Raw genomic sequence first — 21447 nt, 5'->3', positions numbered from 1 at the left:
GTCCTTGTTCACCCAGATTCCGGTTGTCAGAAGATACTGTGTAAACAAACCACTTGGCGGGTCAGGTAAGTCTTCTCTTGATTCCCCAGAATTGGAATTCACTTCTCAAAGTTTCCCACTTTGAGCTTCACAACAGCTTTTCAGAAACCTGTGGGTGGCGTCACAGAGACTACGTCGATGTTTCATACAGTCTATGTTTAGGTTAAAACGCACAGAAGGAAAAGAGGGGTAAACTAAATGATAGCTATGGTAAAATAATCATAAGGATCAGTGTTGTTACTTCGGTTATGAACATTGTTCAGCAATTCATCCCACCTGGGCCAAATCTGTGTCCACTTGCATCTTACCTCTGACTTTGCATAGAATTGCGCCACCTCTGAAATGTGTTACACATGTTACTGCTGTCTGGAGACCTGCTGCACTCCCTTGTTTGTCAGAGAGCGAACAGACTAAATTGTAGAGAGCTCTCTGGTTGAAAGCTCGGCCGTTCTCTGAAATCCTCCGCTTCTTGGCGGCATATGGCTTCACAGGTTTCACAATCAATCATGTTCAGTTTGATTGTTTGCTTTAAGCCTGCCCAGGAGTGGCAGATGGGCAGGGATAACTGATTTCAAGATCAGCTGCTTGAACTTTTCATGTTGCCTTGAGAAAATTCAAGCCCAACAGTGAGCGAGAAAGAATGTTTTCCACACGCTGGGCATGTGGATAAAGTGAGAGTCTCAGTGGTGGAAATCCCACCAGCGCAGACGTTAAATCGTCAGTCCACATTTAAGTGCAGCGTGAGTGTGGGATATAATTCATGGGTTGTGTTATCTGTCAAGAAGGAAGGGAAAACCAGGGAACAGGTGCAAATGAGCCCTTTGTTTAAGAAAAGTTGGAACAGAGCTTTATTTTCAAAAGGAGACACATTCAACATGTGGAAATGAATGCATTCTGTCTAACGTCACCGTCAGTATTACACTTCATCAGCTTGTCTTTGCTAAATGATGCTGGCTGTGAATACGGCATGTGTTCATTTTCATCAAGTCTAAATATCTGTTTTTACATCATGTGCTGCTAAGAGGTATAATGTTTCCTTATTTTGTGACATGAAAATTGTAAAACGCACGATATCAGCAAAAATACAGTAAAGTAATAGTCATAGTCTCTTTCCCTCCTGCCTTCCTCTTTGGACCGAATACCTTTGTTCACATTCTTTATCAATTATTCATTCTCAACTCTGCCATTGAGTCACGTTTATGACTCACACATAAAACGGTATCTTACAGGGTGGTGAAAGAATCATTTATATCGATGTGAGCTTTTCTTCCACAGGGGAGCTTATTGAGTGCAAGAGGAAATAAAAGGACAAGAGAACCGCTCGGTACTTCCTTGTTTATTTCGGTCTAATTGGTCGTGTTTCTTCAACAAATTAAGTGGATGGAAAAGACTTTTCTAATTTCTGCTGCGCACACAAATAATAGGCAGGTCACTGGGCTCTGATCTCACTGTGCGTGAGCAATGTGGTGTTTTGGGGAATTCTAGTATAAGAAGAAGACTGGACAGGCCCCTGCATACATGTGGTGCAGGGTTTCTGTAAATCAGCTTCGTCAATATTCCCTGGAGAAATAAAAAGGTAAAACAAACACACATCCTCCTCTTCCTCAGGGAGCTTGGAAGAGGAGGATGTGTGTTTGTTTTACCTTTGGTGATCATTGCCTGCTGCCATTTTTCACTGACCTACAAACCACACGTTTTTTTTTTTTTTCCTATCGAGTCAATTTTCTTTCTCTGAGGAGAAATTAATCACTTCTTGGTGTGTACGCCCACTACGTGCTTGTGTGTGTGTGTGTGTGTGTGTGTGTGTGTGTGTGTGTGTGTGTGTGTGCTTGTTGGATGAGTTAATATTCAGGTTCTGGAACGAATGCTAATTTAATCAATATGCTGTAAATCCGACTGGGTGCTTACTCATGCTGGTCTGAGCGTCCCAGCAGGGGGGGGGAAAGAACATGAAGCAGTGTGTTTACAAGGGAGTGCGCACACACACACACACACACAGAGACACACAGAGTCGAGATGGATTGGAAAAGGCATTCAAGGCAGTCATTTATAGTTGGGATGTGTTGGACTGGATCAATGGCCAACAAAAAAAAAAATCATTATTCAGTTTCAACCTGCGGCCAGTCTACCTACAATCATACATTTTATAGTTTAAATACTTACATATACACTTTTTAAAGGTATACTTCCCCCACAAAATGACCATTTATATATCAATTACTTACCCTGTTACCTTGAATACTTGAAGAAAACTTCTCACATGCCTCCACAGTGAACGAAGATTCACAAAATGGAAAAGATTCTTCATAAATTGAAGTAATCGGAGGCCGTGTTTAACAGCAGCAAAACTACCTAAACACATCTGCTGACAAACTAACAAAACCTGTGCAGTATCCAAGTCTCATTTATCCTGTCGTGTGTTCACTACTTCCCAAACATTTGCGTACTGGTATTTTCTGTATATAGACATGTATACGTGTACATACCCACCTATGTCATGTGTATAAAGTATAGTTACTACATAGAGTCAATATGTATTTATTCCAGCACTCTTTGTACTGTTCCATTAGTATATACAGACTGAGATTCCTGTATGTGTTCACTTCCTGGGTCAATAAAGAAGACTCTGGTTCTGAAAAAAAAAAATGTTTTCACACAGAACACAGAAAAGAACACAACACAGCACACATAACACACACAGAACACGGAACACACAACACAGAACAAAGATCACAGAACACGGAACAGAACAGACACAAAACATGGAACGGAACACAGAACACACAACAGAGACACAACACACGCCGAACATAGAATACGGAACACAGAAGAAACACAGAACACAGAACGAACACACACAGCACACAGAACACAGAATACGGAACACAGAAGATAGAAAACGGAATGGAATACGGAACGGAACAAAGAACACACAAAGAACACACACAGAACAAAGAACACACACAGAACACAGAACATGGAACGGAACAAGGAATGGAACACGGAACCCAGACCGGAACCCAGAACACGGAACACACACAGAACACAGAACAGAACACAGAACACACATACAAAACACACACAGAACACAGACCACACACACACACACACAGAACACACACACGCGAAGACGTGAATCCAGGTCTATATATAGGTATTCACGTCTTCTGTATGTGTCGTCTCTGGTTTGGGTTGTTGCTGTGTGTGTATGTAAAGATCTGCAAAGGTTCTCCTCTTCATCGCCTCAGACTCAGAGTGACTAGAGCCTCATTCAGATGTATGTGTGTGTGTGTGTGTGTGTGTGTGATTATTCTCGCCTTGTTCCAGTCGGGATTAAAACAGTTGAAAGCGCGATTAAAAGCTTCTTGATATACATGTAGCATGTGCCTTTACCAGTGGCAGGCCGTGTGTTTTATACATGGGCCTTCAGTGCTGTCCTACTACAGTTGAACCACCTCCTAATAAGCTCATTATGACGCCAGCATGACGGGATGCTTCGTCATTAACGGGCAATGCATATAGTCAAAATCAATGTAATTAACACAATGACAAGAACAAACTCACAAGAACCAGTCACATGTATGACAACAAAGCAGGTAGAATAACATAAAACCCAAATAACACGATTCAACAGGCCTCTGCACATTCCAGCAAAACTGCAACGCTATAACATGCATTCCGCCACACACTCAAGGGCACCATTCAGATATTATTCACATCAGAGGGAACAATATTAACCGTATCATAAAAATGACACCATAGAAAAGTGAACATAGTAGTAACACTACTGCAGATGTAAAAAAAACAAAAGCAGGTCACTTACCAAAGCTGCTGTTCACTATTTAAAGACAAAGTATATCCTCCTTTCTTTGATTACAAAGAGTTTAATGACACGGTTGTACAGAACATCGGTGCGGTTCAGTTCCAATAAGAATTCCTTCTTGATTGCCATGTGGACGCCAGTGATGACAGTCGAGCCTCCCCAGTTGTATTTCTTGAATACGTTTTTGTCACGGTTTAGCCTTTGCCCCCTGTGTCTCTGTGTTTGTGTGGCTCCGCCCCTGGTCTCCTCCCGGCTCCCTCCTGTGTCTCTGCGTCTGAGTGTCTCCTGATTGCTTTCATTCACTTCACCTTTGCTCAATCACCTGCCCCTGGCTCTTTCCTCTGCCAACCCCACACTGCACTCATTCAACTCACCTGCCTGCAATCTCCTCATCACCCGACACATACAGGTGCTGGTCATATAATTAGAATATCATCAAAAAGTTGATTTATTTCACTAATTCCATTCAAAAAGTGAAACTTGTCTATTATATTCATTCATTACACACAGACTGTTCTGTGTTCTGTTCTGTTTTCTGAGATACTGAATTTGGGATTTTCCTTAGTTGTCAGTTATAATCATCAAAATTAAAAGAAATAAACATTTGAAATATATCAGTCTGTGTGTAATGAATGAATATAATAGACAAGTTTCACTTTTTGAATGGAATTAGTGAAATAAATCAACTTTTTGATGATATTCTAATTATATGACTAGCACCTGTATATACTCCCCTGCTTTCCCTGTTCTGGTTGCCAGATCGTTTTTGTTCTTCCCCTTCCCTGCTTCATGTTCTGGCTTTGGTCCTCCCCGTGTGCTCATCGTGTTTCTAGTGCTAACCCCTCGTTCCTCCCCGTGTATGCATCGTGTCTCCAGAGTTTTCCCTCGTGTTGTCTCTACGGTTTGTGACTTTGCTTTTTCCCGTTTTTGTATTTTTGCTCGCTCCCTGTTGGAGTTGTTTTGAGTTCCTGTGTATGTCTGTTTGGGTCAAAGTAAAGAACCTCGCCTTCCACCTCGGCTCCTGTGTCTGTGTCTGCGCCTGAGTCTCTGATCTCCCCCTTAAACGTGACAGTTTTAATGCGTTTGAGGGCTGAAAATGTCCGCTCAACAGAGGCAATAGATATTGGGATTGTCGCCGCCAAACGTGCCAATACGCTAAAAATGTAATGTCACATAAAAAAGTCTTTCATATCTTTAAAATGGAACTCTTATTACTACAAAGTTCTGCTAGCTAGCTTCACAACAGTCAAGCTAGCCCACTGACCAATCAAGCCGCACGTTAATGCTGAGGTACTTGTAGGCCAGTTAGAAGGCTCTGGCATGTCAAAGAATACGCCCAACATGTCAAACTAAAGATCTGATTGGTTGAAGACTATTGCTACATCCATACTACTCCGTTTCTATTTGGAAGCAGATTTGTCAAATAGAAACGATCTCCGTCCACACGGCTGTTTCAGCATCATTCTCGAATTGATCTGCATCCACATGGCAACCTTCGAAGGCGGACAGCAGTGACCATTAACGTACACTGGGCATGCGCGTGACGGTGTAAACAGGAAGTGGATTGGTTGCTTAGTTAAAAAAATTACGACAGAGTAATAAAATACTCTTTAATAATGAAAGGTTGTATTTGATACAAACTTCTAAAATCTTCCTCTATGAACTCAAACAGACACAGTTCGTGGAAAGTTTTAGAAGTTTTATTTTTCAGACTTAGTTACAGCGCTGCGGGTCTCTCTCTCTCTCTCTCTCACATCAAATTTACTTTAAAATCAACACTTACACGTAAACGTTTACTAGATTATGGGTCCATCAATGTGGTCAACACACGTCTCTCACTCGTTTCCTCCGTGTTGTTGATGTCTGTTCTCACTCGTAGCTCTGAACATCATGTAACATGTCTGACTAGCTAGCTTCTAAGCTAATTTTAACATTACCGCCAATGGAGAAATGCTAACCGCGATTAGCATTTAATACAACACAAATGTTATACTAACAGAGCGAATAGAATATATCTACGTACATCTTTTCATGCTTCATAAATACATACAGACTAAGGTCTCTCAAGGCTACCAAACGGAAGAAGTAAAACGTTAGTGCAGCATGTCTTCTCATTAGAATCTAAAAACGAGCTGCTCCATAGGGCTGATGACGCCGCTGGTCACGCCGCCTGCTAATCGCTCCAATAACAGCTGCTTCCTCCACAGAAATGCAGACTTTTACTGCACAACAGCTGCTAGCTGCTGCTAGCTGTTGTGCTAGCAGCAACGTTTGCAATTAGTTATCCATGTTGAAATGAATCGCTGGTAGCCCAGTTTGTTTTCTTCCGGGTACAGGTCACGTGATAGTGAGTGTGACGAATCAGGGACGGAGACGTCATGGTTTCTAAGAACCAATCCAGTAGCGAACACGGGTGTGGGCGTCATTTTTTCTAAACACATCCGTATCGGACCGTCCACACGCAAACGCAACCCCGGAGTTCTCAAACACCTCCAACCTCGGGGAGTTTTCAGACTCCTCCGTTTAGGGTGCTCCAAAACTCCGGCGTAGTGTGGCCGCTCAGTGTAAACGTAGCAAAAACGGAGTAAAAACGGAGTAATGTGGACATGGCCTATAACAATCAACAATATCGTCTCTATTTATTTAAACTCCAAATGGATTCACTTGTAATTCTGAAGGCCTCCGGGCAGATTTTTTTTTACTTGGAGACAGCATAGGGGTGAAATCTGATTGGATAAAAGCTCTACTTAAATCAAGCTGCACTGGAAACAGCGCAACTGATGAAGATCGTAGCTATGCAATGAGATAATAAGCTACTGGGGAAAAATATTTAGAATACATGTAGTGTATTTATGATGGGATTGTGACACATTCCTCTATTTGAGTTCTGACTGCTCTTTTTGTTACATCACCTTGTTGCCCCCCTTCTTCTTCTGGAACAATTTAATATAATCAAGGCAAATTCATTATCCTCTAAAATGGGATTGGAGACAGGCTAGCCCCTCTCAAGGTGAAAACCAGACATGAGCTTGTTAGTTTTGTTGAGCATAGTAGCGAGGAATATAACTGGTTCAGGGGCGGCCGACTGGAGAGTTAGCACACCAACAACTCTTTATTTCAAGGCATCCAACTCCTAATATTCACATAACAGTAATGGATAGAAACGTGCACTCATTTGCATCTTTTGCTGATTTTTTCTTTTTTTTGTGCGGGGGACGGGGGACGGGGGATTCGCTCATAGAACTTTAAGAATGGAAACCTGACCTGAAATGCCTCATCTCTTACAGAACCATTTCCTGCAGAACCACAACATATTTTACATTTCTCTCACAACCATTTAAAACTAAATGAACCACAGCATTTCACAGAGCACTATACAGAAAATAATAAACAATATACAGTCGCAATATGAGCATTATACTACAGAATTTAAATAGGCAACGTTGCCATTTATCCATCCATCCATTTTCCACCGCTTATCCGGGGTCGGGTCACGGTGGCAGCAGGTCAAGCAGGCCGACCCAGACCTCCCTCTCACCGGCAACATGTTCCAGCTCATTCTGGGGGATCCCGAGGCGTTCCCAGGCCAGCTGGGAGATGTAATTTCTCCAGCGTGTTCTGGGTCTTCCCCGGGGTCTCTTCCCAGTTGGACGTACCTGGAAAACCTCCAGTGGGAGGCGTCCAGGAGGCATCCTAATTAGATGCCCGAACCACCTCAGCTGACTCCTTTCGACGCGAAGGAGTAGCGGCTCGACTCCAAGCTCCCTCCTGATGACCGAGCTCCTTACCCTATCTCTAAGGCTGAGCCCGGCCACCCTACGGAGGAAACTCATTTCGGCCGCTTGTAGCCGCGACCTTGTCCTTTCGGTCACGACCCAGAGTTCGTGACCATAGGTGAGGGTAGGAACGTAGACCGAGTGGTAAATTGAGAGCTTTGCCTTCCGGCTCAGCTCCCTCTTCACCAAGACGGTCCGGTGCAGCGCCTGCTTTACTGCTGCAGCTGCACCGATCCATCTGTCGATCTCCCGCTCCATCTTACCCTCACTCGTGAACAAGACCCCGAGATACTTGAACTCCTTCGCTTGAGGTAGGCACTCTGTCCCCACCTGGAGGGAGCAATCCACCGGTTTCCGGCAGAGAACCATGGCCTCAGATTTGGAGGTGCTAACTCTCATCCCCGCCGCTTCACACTCGGCTGCAAACCGCCCCAGTGAATGCTGGAGGTCACGATCCGAGGAGGCTAACAGGTCCACATCATCTGCAAATAGCAGAGAGGCGATCCCGAGACCCCCGAAACTGACGTTCTCCGCCCCCAGGCTGCGCCTAGATATCCTGTCCATGAAAATCACGAACAGGACCGGTGACAAAGGGCAGCCCTGGCGGAGGCCAACACCCACCGGGAACGTGTCTGACTTATTGCCGAGAATGCGGACACAGCTCCTACTGCAGTCGTACAGAGACCGGATCGCCCGTTGTAACGGGTCCGGCACCCCATACTCCCGCAGCACCCCCCACAAGACCCCCCGAGGGACCCGGTCGAAAGCCTTCTCCAAGTCCACAAAGCACATGTAGACTGGTTGGGCAAACTCCCAGAGCCCCTCCAGTAGTCTTGCGAGGGTAAAGAGCTGGTCCACTGTTCCACGGCCGGGACGGAATCCGCACTGCTCCTCTTGAATCTGAGGTTCGACAAGCGGTCGGAGCCTCCTTTCCAGCACCCTGGCATAAGCCTTCCCCGGGAGGCTGAGTAGTGTGATACCCCGGTAATTCGAGCACACTCTCCGGTCCCCCTTTTTGAAGATGGGAACCACCACCCCGGTCCACTGCCCGACGATGTCCTCCGTCCGGGTTAGCAGTTCCCCCCCCCCCCTGCTGAGAACAGCCTGAGGTAAGCCCTGCTTTCCCTTCCTGAGCCGTCGGATGGTTTGCCAGAACCTCCTTGAGGCCAACCGAAAGTCCTTCTCCATGGCCTCCCCGAACTCCTCCCATGCCCGAGTTTTAGCATTCGCGACCACCGCAGCTGCAGCCCTTCTGGCCTGCCGATACCTGTCAGCTGCTTCAGGAGACCCCTGGGCCAACCAGGCCTTGAAGGTCTCCTTCTTCAGCTTGACGGCTTCCCTCACCTCCGGTGTCCACCACCTGGTTCTCGGGTTGCCGCCACGACAGGCACCGATGACCTTCCGGCCACAGCTCCTAGCGGCCGCGTCCACAATAGAGGCTTTGAACATGGTCCACTCGGATTCCGTGTCCCCAACCTCCCTCGGGATGTGTGAGAAGTTCTTCCGGAGGTGGGAGTTAAAGACCTCCCGGACAGGGTCCTCCGCCAGACGTTCCCAATTTACCCTCACTACACGTTTGGGTTTACCGGGTCATTCCAACCGGTTCCCCTGCCATCTGATCCAACTCACCACCAGGTGGTGATCAGTTGACAGCTCTGCTCCTCTCTTCACCCGAGTGTCCAAGACATACGGCCGCAAATCAAATGATACGATTACAAAGTCGATCATTGATCTCCAGCCTAAGATGTTCTGGTACCAGGTACACTTATGAGCCACCTTATGTTCGAACATAGTGTTCGTTATGGCCAAACCGTGGCAAGCACAGAAGTCCAATAACGAAACACCATTCGGGTTCAGATCGGGCAAGCCGTTCCTCCCAATCACCCCCCGCCAGGTTTCTCCGTCATTGCCCACGTGAGCGTTTAAGTCCCCCAGGAGAACTATGGAGTCGGTAGGCGGCGCCCTTTCCAGGACCCCTCCCACCGACTCCAAGAAGGCCGGATACTCCGAACTGCTGTTTGGTGCATAAGCACAAACCACAGTCAGAGCCTTGCTCCCCGCAACCCGTAGGCGCATGGAGGCGACCCTCTCGGTCTCCGGGGAGAACTCCAACACAGCGGCGCTCAGCTGGGGGCTCGTGAGTATCCCCACTCCCGCCCGGCGCCTCTCACCCTGGGCAACTCCGGAAAAGGACAAAGTCCAACCCCTCTCCAGGAGCTTGGTTCCAGAGCCAACGCTGTGTGTGGAGGTGAGTCCAACTATTTCTAGCTGGTATCGCTCCACCTCCTGCACCAGCTCCGGCTCTTTCCCCGCTAGCGAGGTGACGTTCCACGTCCCTAGAGCTAGTCTATCTCGCCGGCGATCGGCATGCCCGGGCCTCCCGCCCGACCCACCGCCCGGTCTGCATAGCACCCGACCCCGATGCGTGTCCCTGCGGGTGGTGGGTCCACAGGGTGGCTGCTCCATGGTGTTTATTCGGGCTGAGCCCGACCGGGCCCCATGGGCAAAGGCCCGGCCACCAGACGCTCGCCTACGAGCTCCCCTCCTGGGTCTGGCTCCGGGAGGGTGCCCCGGTTTCCCTGGTCCGGGCGAGGTGACTATAGTCCGTGGGCTGCTTATCATTAGGGTCGTTTTGAACCGCTCTTAGTCTGGGCTCTCCCCTGAAACCTGTTTGCCTTGGTAGACCCTACCAGGGTCTAATGCCCCGGACAACATAGCTCCCAGGATCACTGAGCCACTCAAACTCCTCCACCACGATAAGGTGGCGATTCGCGGAGGAGACGTTGCCATTTACTGCATTGTATTGACTGTTTCAACATACAGCAACGCGGCTTCGACTGCAGGTGTTCTCCCTGTGCCCATTTATTTTCTGTCTCTGTCTGTGACTTTCTCTCGTTTGAATAGACAACATAAGGCAGCAGCCTGATGAAACACCAGCTTTCACTTTTGCATCTCGTTGGCTCGTTTTTGGCAGTCCGTCATTAACACTGTATGAGTTGATATGAGAGCAATAGGTATTAGAATAAAGTGAGTGTGTGTTTTGAGTTATGTCATTTCAGTACATATTAGTATTATGAGTTAAGCCAATTTTTGTTAATGGGGGAATGTATGTAAAATCAGTTGAATTCATGTGACACCATCAGTAATATAAATTGTAAAACGTTGGTATTAACATGCGCTTTAATCAGAGAAGTAAACGCAAGTGTGAATTGTATGCAATTGTGTCAAGAAATATTCAAGCTCTGGCCTGAGCTCTGACCCTAACTTTGATCCTCTCTCTATCGACAGATATCTACAGATGAACTGCTTCCTGTCCCGTGTAACCCTTTGCTGCCGGACCAGATTTGCCCTTATACTGTAGATCTGGTGATGGTAACATAACTGTGATCACTATAAGCATTCTCGTTTGGATTCTACAGGTTATTAACAAAAGCCAAAAAAATAACTTCCCGGCTTCTTCCTGTACTGACTCACAGAATGAATTCACAGCAACGGGACATCAACCGGGCCGATTCATCCTCCGGCAGTTATATAAATGGAGGTCAAGACGGACGTTACACTTCCGGTCATGGAGCCGTCTCAATGAACAGAGAGCATTCTTCACAGATATGGCAAAAAAGGACGCATTAACCTGAAGAGGGTCAGCAATCCGCGTCTGACTGTGTGAGAGTTATTAGAGGCTCGTTAAAATCATATTTGTGTAAGAATTAATGTTAATGTGTTGAACTGCATCAGTGTGGAGCAGCAGCTCAGCCACATGGTTTGTAATTAAATACTCAACTGCTGCGGCCCCTCCCACTGCAAACACAAAGGTCAGTCAGGAGTAATGGTGTCACCTCTATGTGTGTGTGTGTCCAGGTAAGGTGTTTAAGTGTGTGTTGGTGGAACCTGCTGTCACCTCATTACAGGACACCGCTGGCCACAGCTCACGCTGACATCCAGGGGCCATGTTTCACAGAGTATTTTTTTATTTCACCACCAGGAGTTCTTCTAAATGGCAGTGAAAAGTTCTGAGCTAAGAGTTTTCCTCTTAAGGCCCATTCACAGAGCTGCTGGGAGCAACTTTTACTGCGGAATGGAGTAAACTATTAAAGAGAGTGCAATAACGTTTTTCTACGTTGTTATCCCTCTTACACTCTCTCAAATGTGTCAAAGAAGTAGTATCAAAGTCTATATTTTCACTTTCTGTAGAAATGTGTGTACTGCACTCATTGGCATATGTAGTGCATTAATTAATTATCCAATCCACAAATGTGATTATGGACAAGTTAACCCCATCCATGGTTAAAACCACGCTGGATATTGTTAGTTTTTGGGACACAGTAGCTATCAGAGGGACATGATTGGTGCGCGTTTGGATAATCGGTGTTCGTTTCACACGGTTCCCTAGAAACCAAGACCTACGCCAGACCTGGTTCAGGCGTAATCCATTTTTTATGGGTATATAGTCTGGTCTCATTCAGCATTCGTAGCTATACCTACAAAAAGTAATGAGCCTTAATTTGTAGATATCCCATGTACATTTAAGACTGCAAAAGGCCACAGGAGGGGTCCAACAAACACTCATCTTTCAGCCAGGAGACCGCTGTTTGTTCCCCATGTGAAAAGTGAAGTCAAAGTTGATTTATCAAGTAACTTGCGTACTTTAGTAGCGGCACTAGTTATTTTAACTAAAGTTGTGTTACCAAACCTATCTCAGTATGTGATGATCTTTTCCTAAACCTAACTAAGTGGTTTTGTTGCCTTAAGCGTAATCTATAACTGAGTTGTTTCTTGTGAAGACACAAGTTTACTTGGAAAAGCTCGAAAAAAGAGGAGTAACTCTTTGCAAGATATCCTAAAAATCATTGGGTTATAAACTGGCTCATGGCTCAGACAAAGGAGGAGGAAGACACACACGACACACGTGTGATTTGATACAAATGTGATAATTTGGTAAAGGAAACTAAAACATTACACGTATTAAGTGACATATCTGTGAATTCGGAAATATTCGTGTGTGCATGGATGAGCTGCGACTGTAAAAACTAACACGCACCAATGGAGACCATGCAGGAGCTGAGTGTTTGACGGGGACTGAGCAGACCGGCTTTTAAAGGGTTCCCAGCACAGCAACCCAGGTGAACCTCCTCTCACTGACCTCCACGCAGAGTAGTGGAAGCAGGAGGTGTCGTCACAACCTTTAGTCTAATTAGGTCAGATAGGATCCAGTCTGGATACGTGTGAATTATCCCATGCTCTGCTGCTCCTTTATTGATCACCACACTGCTGCCAGGTCCCTTTCAGATCAAGTGTCATTTTTTTTTTTTAAACGTTAACGTATGCATGTCAGGTTTTGGAAGCATTTCCATATGCCCTATTTGGACCAGGTCAAACATTTTGGACCCAAGAAGAACGTGTGTGCATTTCTTAAAGTGTGTTGTCGATGCACAGCAGATTGCCCGGTCACACCAGGAAGCGGCAAAGTGAAATTCATTCACGCATCTGCGCAAAATAAACTAAGCTTATTGACGGAGTGACTTCTTCTGTTGCACAACACCACTAATATGATAGCTGTCTATGCTGATGATGATGAGAGTGATAAACCAAACGGTATGTGTTATTTAATTAAAGTGACACCTTTTTATTACTCAAAGTCTTTTGGGTCCTTGTTTATATAAAAATATAGACTTTTGGAGCATTAAACATAAAAGAAAATGATCATCCAACCCTGTTTGAGGATTTCCGCAATGCAGTGATCTACTGCATCTGGTTTAGCAGGCTGTTGATTGTACATGCATGTTCCTACATGCAAACATGTGTACGTGTGTGTGACCGAAAGTTTAGGTTAGCATGTTAATGACAGAGAGGCTTGTGTTACCAGGCAGGATACACAGTGATTCCATTATCATTGATTAGGTGACAGAGTGTGTGTGCCAAATGCATGTTGGTGTGACACACACTGTAAAGGGATTAGAAATATGGGAGCCAAGAAGAGTGAGTGTGTGTGTGTGTGTGTGTGTGTGTGTGTGTGTGCGTGTGGTGACAGAACATTAGTCAGAGTGCTTGTGCTATCAAATGGGGCATTACTGTACTCACTATGGAGGTCATTGGAACGATGAGTCTGTGTGTGTTTGAAAGAGAATAAGTGCCTCGCTGTCATCTTTGCCACTCAGATGATGATCTACTCGTATTAAAGGTGCTGCGACATCTAATGGAAGCTGTCAGCTAGCTACGCCAGCACAGACATACTCTATTCTACATTGGTGTTTGGGAATTTGACAAATATTGATGTTACCACTCACTCATTAGGGAATCAATTAATTTTTTAAAGTCTATCTCCAGTACTTGTCTATAGGGTCTCATGATTTAGCTTCCTGCCATTAGCGTACAGCCCATAAACAAACACAACAACATTCACCAAAACATGCCAACCATGAAGTCAGATTCCCTGAATAGTGTTACACTGTCATTTTAAGTTTAGGATTCTCCGAAATTTGTATCACCGCCAAAAATTTGCATTCATTTGGAGTTGTGTTTAAGGTCACTATGTAAATTTGATAATCCCTCTGAGCTCTGTTTTTGGTCTCCACCAACTGATGAAGGAAATATCTGTTTCTTTAGCAGCTAAATGCTCCATTGTGTTCGCCAGCCTTTGTGACATGTTCATTCGTGATTATATTGAAATGTTAAGAGACCATGTTTGTACGGAAAATAATCTTTGTATTATTATTATTATTATTACAGGTCCAATCTGTATGTTTATATTCCTCCACACAAAGTTCAGGCATAATTGATATGACTTTTGAATTTGAAATGGAAAATCAGCTTTTTTTGTGCATATAAGCTGATTTTATTTGAAAATTGGTTTAAGTATGGATACATCTTTGTACAGAACCAGCAAACATTAATCGTAAAGTTTATAAGTGTAAGTATGCGCAATATAAGACCTGTCAGTAAATTTGGAAGTCATGGTGCATTGCTTCTTGTGTTCTGATTGGGCCGACCCCATTGGTCATTAGAACAAATATGAGGTTTGACTATGTTTTAAATGTTTCATTGACACACTTGCCGCTTAATACAATTATGAAATAATTCAAACTTAGCATTGAGCCCCACAAACACATCAAACCCAATGGATGGATACAAAGAGAGCTACAGCAGCCAGTCAGCTCTGGACTCTGAGCTGAAGCCACATTGCCCCCTGCTGGTTGATAGAGGAACAGTATTTAGATTCTTCAGACCCTGTAATTGTACTCTTATTTCAGTGTTAAACAATGTGGTAACCCAGAAGCAGTATAATGTTGCAGCTGATCCAGGTGGAGCTGAATCTAACTGCCTCTTTCTACTTTTTGGTATGCTGTGAAGTGGAAGTAAAAATGTGCATAAAATTGAAATATTAGCAGTAAAAGCACAAGCATCTTAAAATTCAATTAAACTGAATAAATGTGGTTACTTTCCGACATTGTTTTCTGGTTTCTTTTTTGCTTTCCATTCCTTGATTTTTGTTGCATGATTGCTTTATTAAACGTAATTTCCACCACCAAAGAGTTTCTTAAAAAATAAAGCCTCAAACTATTGCCACGAAGTTGGAAGAACACCGGTGTCTAAAATATAAGATTCCCCTTCTCTTGAAGACAGAAATGGACGGAGGGACTGGGAGACAGAAATACAGACGACTGGACACATCCAGTCAGGACGGCTGAGTCATGCTGGCTCCACAGGCTCCATCTCCACTGGTATTGATTATTCGACTCTCATTGACTGTGCATGTGAGAGAGAGAAACTGCAGAGGAAGGAAGGGAGAAAGGAAGCCATTAGCCGATAACATCTGGACCTCTGGTCACGACACCAGTCATTGAAAGCCAGGATTTAAACAAAATGAGTGTGCATGTATCCATTTGTAGTGTTTGTGGTCAACAGACACTATATGCATTTTACCAAGAGGAAATGTTAAATGTAGTTTGTCATACTGGCTCATCAGCTAATTCCCATATCAACCAACTGTTAGCTTTGTTAGCTGCAAGTACCAAGTCTTGCCTGCTTGTTTGATCATTTGAATTAGAGGAATCACAATCCAGGTGAAAATTAGTGCATATCACATATACGTGCATGCACCAATATATATATATATATATATATATATATATATATATATATATATATATATATATATATATATATATATATATATATATATATATATATACAGTATAATCTGTGCTTTGAACTAAATGCTAATACCAGCATGCTAAAATGCTCATATTTAACAGATATAATGTTGTACATATTCACCAACTTCAGCATGTTAGCATGCTAACATATGCCGATTACCAGTAAACACAAAGTACAGCTGTGGCTGATGAGAATGTCATTTAGTTTCCAGATATTTGGTCCTAAAGTATTGGACAAAATAAAAACATTAGCCTGATGAGCCAGAAAAGTGAAGGGGTCGAGGAAGTTATGACAGACAGCTCATCCTGAGGGGGACATGAACATGCGAAGCAAATGTCATGGAAATCCACCCTGTAGCCTGGTTGCCAAGACATTTCACTCAAACCCACAAATGTGAACCTCATGGTGGCGCAAGAGGAAAGAGCAGGAGATCACTAGGATTCATCTTCTGGGGAACATGATTAAATGTCCCAAATCTCATGACAATCCATCACACAGTTGTTAAGATCTTTCAGTCAGGACTAAAAGTGGTGGACCACAGAGTCACGCTGCTATAGGCTGGCTAAAAACAGACTTTTACCCTTCGTCCTAGACCCAGCGAGTGCCGAAGGAGCTCAGGGGGTCCCCAGGCTTCACCGCTGATGTAAAGCTTAACTATAATTTGACTCTGTGGCCTCGTCTGTAACTGAGTGAAGATTCATTTGGCAGGAGGAAAGAGAGAGAGAGTGTTTTAGTTTTAGAGACAGTAAGGAAACACTTCTGAGGCTGCCTGTTTGAGATAGAGTGTGTATTGTGGGCCCCAGAGGGTAAAGTGGAAATGACTTTGTCTTTGACAGCAAAGTGCTGTTGAACAGCCTGAGGCTTCTTCCTTTTCCCGTCTATCTCTGGGCTGCTCCTCTCTCTCTCCCTCCCTCGCTCGCTCTCTCATTCATCTTCCGTTTCAGCTCAGTTGTGTTGCACATCAGAGGACAATAGGAAAACAGTATGATTAAGAAAACTGGCAGAGCAATAAACAGGAAGGGATGAAAAAATATATAAATAAAATACTGAACTGCTTTCATAGATCAAGTCTTTTAAAGGGGACATATGCTCATTTTCATACTTGTATTTTGGGTTTCTACAAGAACATGTTTACATACTTTAATGTTCGCAAAACACATTGTTTGTCTGAATATACTTACCTGTATTCACCCTGTCTGACACACGCCGTGTTATGCGCCTGTCTCTTTAAGAAAAATATTGCTTACCTTTGCAAAGGTAGTTTTCCAGCTGTGGTTGGAGATACTCAGATGGGGGAGGTGGTCACATTCTAATGAGCCTGCGTGTGACATAGGAAGGGGAGCCAAATAGACTTTGGATGTTTTCTGATCTACACAGCCCACAACAAACTGGCAAAACTGCTAATACCCAAATATATGTTCACGTGCACTTAAAATAGTGATTTTTCATATGTAAGAATTATATATGTTTGGATTGAATTTAGTCTGTGGCCAGTGCAAGAAATGGGCAGCTCCCAGTTTCAAAATAATGTCTCACATTGTTTTTCCTGGTTAAATGAAGAATTAAATGCATTTAAATGACAATATTTCAGTGTGAAGTATGTCCTTCTTATGGGTTCAAATATTGCAGTTAAAATGCTGTTGAAACAGCAAAAATATGTCATCCACACATGTAAAAACCACACTTAAAGGCTCTTCTACCTCTTTTACACGTGAAGGTTGGTTTACTGGTTTACATAGTTGGTCATGCTGACCCTATTGGTTGCATTATATAAATGGGATCTGGTGTTTTAGGAGCTTGACCCATTCCAGGGACTAAAAGTATCGCGGCCTCTGCTACACAGATTTTTACCTTTATGTAAAATAAATATATATATTGTAAACCAGATTTTTCTCAATTGTCAAAAGTTTAACGGGTAAAGTCTTTTCTTTGAGTGTTTCAGGAATGTTCTCACAATGTCGGAATAAAAGAAAGACGGTCTGTGAACCTTCACGAGCCTAACGTTACCATCACCCATTGGGAACATTAGGGGAACATACTGGGAGCCAAAGACTACTCACTGGCTCCCTTATTCCCCCCTCGTTCACACCCCAAACTATATCTCTCTCTCTCCCTCACTAATTACTACAACCTGTCAGCCTCTCCCGGTTGCCGTGGCAACCGGCCGTCGCCACGGCAACCGTAGTGGTCTGTCTGGCTCGGTGAGGGGGGTGGCGGGGGTGTTATCAGGCGGGGAGGTGAGATAAGAGAGTTAATTTCTGCTTTAGTTGATAAAAGAGTAGCTGGTCTCTGTCGGTGAACCACTGGAACCACTGGAACCACAGGGAAACGGGCAGAGACACGTAGAGGCCCGGGCTTACTGAACTTCTGATGTGAATGTTTCTGTCAAAATCATTTTAAGAGCTTTACCAAGCCAGAACACCCAACATTCCCTGCTTTTAGCATCTCAAATGTGAGATTTTAAACTACCTGCTCTGATGTCCTTAATCCGCATCTTGACATTCCCCAAGTCTTTTATTTTGAAGTAACCACTTCCTTAAGCCGCATCGTTGCACTGAACATGCAGAGCAGCATACTTGGGACAAGGGAGAGGAGGAGGAGCAGGAGAGACGAGAGTTGCTCAGTTTTACACCAGCACTGATCTAGAAACTATGTTTCATGGTCCTGGATGAGCGGTCTGACAGAACCTCGACACTTCAGTCTCTACATTTTGTTGGAGGAAGATTGCTAAGAATATAAACCCATTGGATGATAGGCAGTCTTCCAGGGAGACAAATAACTTCTTGAAAGAAAACTCTGGATTATGTTCCACCAAGCCTTTGGAGAGGAAAACCTGGCCAGGGACCTGAGCCCATAAATGAATTGGTCTGGGCCCCGAAGTGTTTATTAGTAAAAAAAAAAAAAGCTCCACCAAAACAAGTGACTGACTTTTCAAATTCAGTCCTCCAGTGTAGCTTTATTGCAATTTTTATTAACATCAGCTTTCATATAAAAAGATGCGTCTAAATCTTTGGGAGAACAAACGAATACAAATGTTAAATTCTTTAAAATCGTTGACTGCAAAGAACGTTGTACACTGAAAACCTAATCTAACCAACAATCAAAACAGCATTAAGTCACATTAACACTTATTAAAAAAAAAGGTACTGGTGGATATTCGACAGTCAGAAATGTCCGACCAACCTCACCGACACCCGCACTCGTCCACCACCATGTCCTGGTAATGCCGGAGCACCACATTGTCGTTGTTGTCGTAGTAGAGCATGGAGATCGGGGAGAGGCGGACGGGCACGCAGCAGGGCTGTGGCGTGACGTCCGGGTCCAGGGAGTGCACCAGGGTCTGCAGGATGGCGTGGTTGGTGCCGTTCAGGCTCTCGCTGAGCGGGAACGGGCACTCGCCGTGGCAGTAGTTGGTCATGTAGCCCTGCGGGGCGATGATCCAGTCCTGCCAGCCCACGTCCTTGAAATCGATGTAGAGGCGGCGGACCTTGCACACGTTGCTGGGCGTCACAGGGAGGTGGACGGCGCTTCGCCGCTGTCTGGAGCGACACTGGTGGGGGTTGAGGGACACGGCCACCAGCGAGGCCTGGACCAGGGGCAGGGTGAAGGCCGGCTCCAACGGGAGGGAGTTCCCGGGGTGAAAGGGAAGCAGCTCCTCCGGATCGCCGTCGAGAGGCAGCAGCTCCAGGAGCAAGCCGTAGTTGCGTCCCGGTTTGCGCCAGCTCTCCGCCAGCGGGGTGAGGTCCATGGCGACGGAGGTGGGCTCGGTATGCAGCCTCAGCGACTGGGACAGCAGGAGCCTGCGGCCGGCCTGGGGGTCGGCTCCCCTCAGCGTGGCCCGGATCACTTTATACAGAGACACGCTGAGGGCCCGGGGCCCCTGCAGGAGCTTCCAGTGGAACGTGATTTCCAGCTGAGCCAGAGACAGCAGCTCCACAGGCTGCAGGATGGACATGTTGAAGTAAAGCTGCTTCTCCAGACAGGCCTGACAGCTGCTGCTCCAGCCAGACACCAGCCTGCCTGCAAAAACACAGGTGGGGGGGGTGGAGAAGAAGAATTAAGCAGTAGGCTACAACAAAACCTTAAAATAACAAGCCTTTTGTTGTCTGTTGTAACACTTTGATCAATACATAATAGTGCGTATTCTCTCTCACATCATTTTGGCAACTATAGTTGGCCACTTACAGTTAAATCTTATACGATTACTGTGCAACCGGCTCATTAAATGTAGATGAATACGCAAGAACATGAGAAGTATAACTAAAACTCCACAAGGGATTTACTTCTGCAAACTAATTAATTTACTTTTTTTATTTATTTATTCTAGTAATTTACTGAAACACAGTACCCTCACACTACATGTACAAACGATCTACCTGGGTCGTCAACATTTCTTAAAGTGACAATCCTTAACATTTCAATCCTGGTTGATTTTGAAAACAAAAGGAATTGTGCTCAGGGTTTAGCACTCTGGAGTCCACAATACAGCATTTTTTTGAGCAAAGTCTACACAGACGCCAAGTTCGTAATATACAATGCATATATAAATTGCAATACTTGCATAAGAGTGCCACAGGCTTAAATCACCTTTGTGTTACCTCCCTTTGGCGACAGACAGGGATTTACATTTATTTAAATCTTGAAAGCTGTGCATGTTGATGCGGATACTTAAGTGCAGCTTCACACATGTGTAGGCCTACCATTTATTCAGCTTCTACTTAAATTGAATCATGTGTTTGGCGTACTGGATGAGGTTGTTTAAAGACGTAAACAAAAAGAAAAATAATTTCTAACAAAAACTGCCATGTAAGCTCTACAGTGGACTGTATCTTAAATCAACAAATAAGCCCATATTTATTAGCTAAAGATGAAGTGTGTACATTTTAATTACTGTATATTAAAAGAACAATTAATTTAAAAAAAAAACTTTATTTAAAAACGTTGATGGGTCAGATGTAGTGAGACACGGAACATCTTTATGTTCTGCTTATGCGGAAGCCAATCAACATCACGCACGTGATCACCTACCTTGGTCTTGCACGTACCGGATGATGTTGCCTGGGACTCCGTACTCGGACACCGTGCAGGGGTCACTCTCCCGGGCCTGGTTGTTCTCCGACCTCCGGAACATCCTCCAGATTTCCGAGGGGACGTGGCGCCGGGGCTGCCGGTTCCCCGCGGGCAGAGGTCGCCCGGAGAGCCCCAGGGAGCCGAGGAACAGCCGCTCGTGGCCCCTCATCCCCTCCACTTGTGAGAGCGCGCACGAGCCGAGGAGACACGCCACCGCCAACAGCGCCATAGGCGTCTCGTTCGGCCTCATGATTGTTTGTGGGCCCACTTCGGCTCTGGCGGCTCCTCACCTGAAATGTCTCTCCCCCCCTACAGAGAGCGGGGCGTTTGTTGTAACCTGTGAAACCTCCCGGTGTGCAGCTGCTTAATTATGCTAATGAGAAGCGGGCAGACATGCAGGAGATAAGGTGAAGGGGGGTGGGCAGACTGCTCTCAGGGCAGGTCCTCAGATAGCAGCAAAGAAAAAAACAGCATGGCATTTTAACATTGTTGAATAATGTTTCAGTAATGAAATACATACACTTGTTTTGCTGTGTCCTCAAGTTTCTCTTCCGTTGGTGAATGTTCACTCGTCCTGCCCCAAAT

At 44.9% G+C, this 21447-nt stretch overlaps 1 protein-coding gene across 5 annotated transcripts in view; it reads right to left on the bottom strand.

The window, feature by feature from the left end:
- Window positions 1-18716: 18716 nt before the first annotated feature.
- gdf3 (growth differentiation factor 3) overlaps window positions 18717-21447 on the bottom strand; it is a 6125-nt gene continuing 3394 nt past the window's right edge. For 3 of the 5 annotated variants that reach the window (XM_076081922.1, XM_076081923.1, XM_076081924.1), the window contains 2 exons: window positions 20821-21447; window positions 18717-19812 (listed from right to left, as the gene is read on the bottom strand). The exon at window positions 20821-21447 is cut by the window's right edge. In XM_076081922.1, coding sequence (XP_075938037.1) covers window positions 18977-19812; window positions 20821-21112 — 1128 coding nt within the window. In that variant the 5' untranslated portion in view covers window positions 21113-21447 and the 3' untranslated portion in view covers window positions 18717-18976. The remainder of the gene's footprint in view (window positions 19813-20820) is intronic. The other 2 variants (XM_076081926.1, XM_076081925.1) reach the window with 2 other exon arrangements.

The sequence above is a fragment of the Anarhichas minor genome, unplaced genomic scaffold (genome assembly GCF_050575085.1).
Source record: "Anarhichas minor isolate MPS153535 unplaced genomic scaffold, ASM5057508v1 ptg000087l, whole genome shotgun sequence".
Taxonomy (NCBI): domain Eukaryota; kingdom Metazoa; phylum Chordata; class Actinopteri; order Perciformes; family Anarhichadidae; genus Anarhichas; species Anarhichas minor.
The sequence above is the reverse complement of the archived record's forward strand: the minus strand, read 5'-3'. Positions and strand labels throughout refer to the sequence as shown.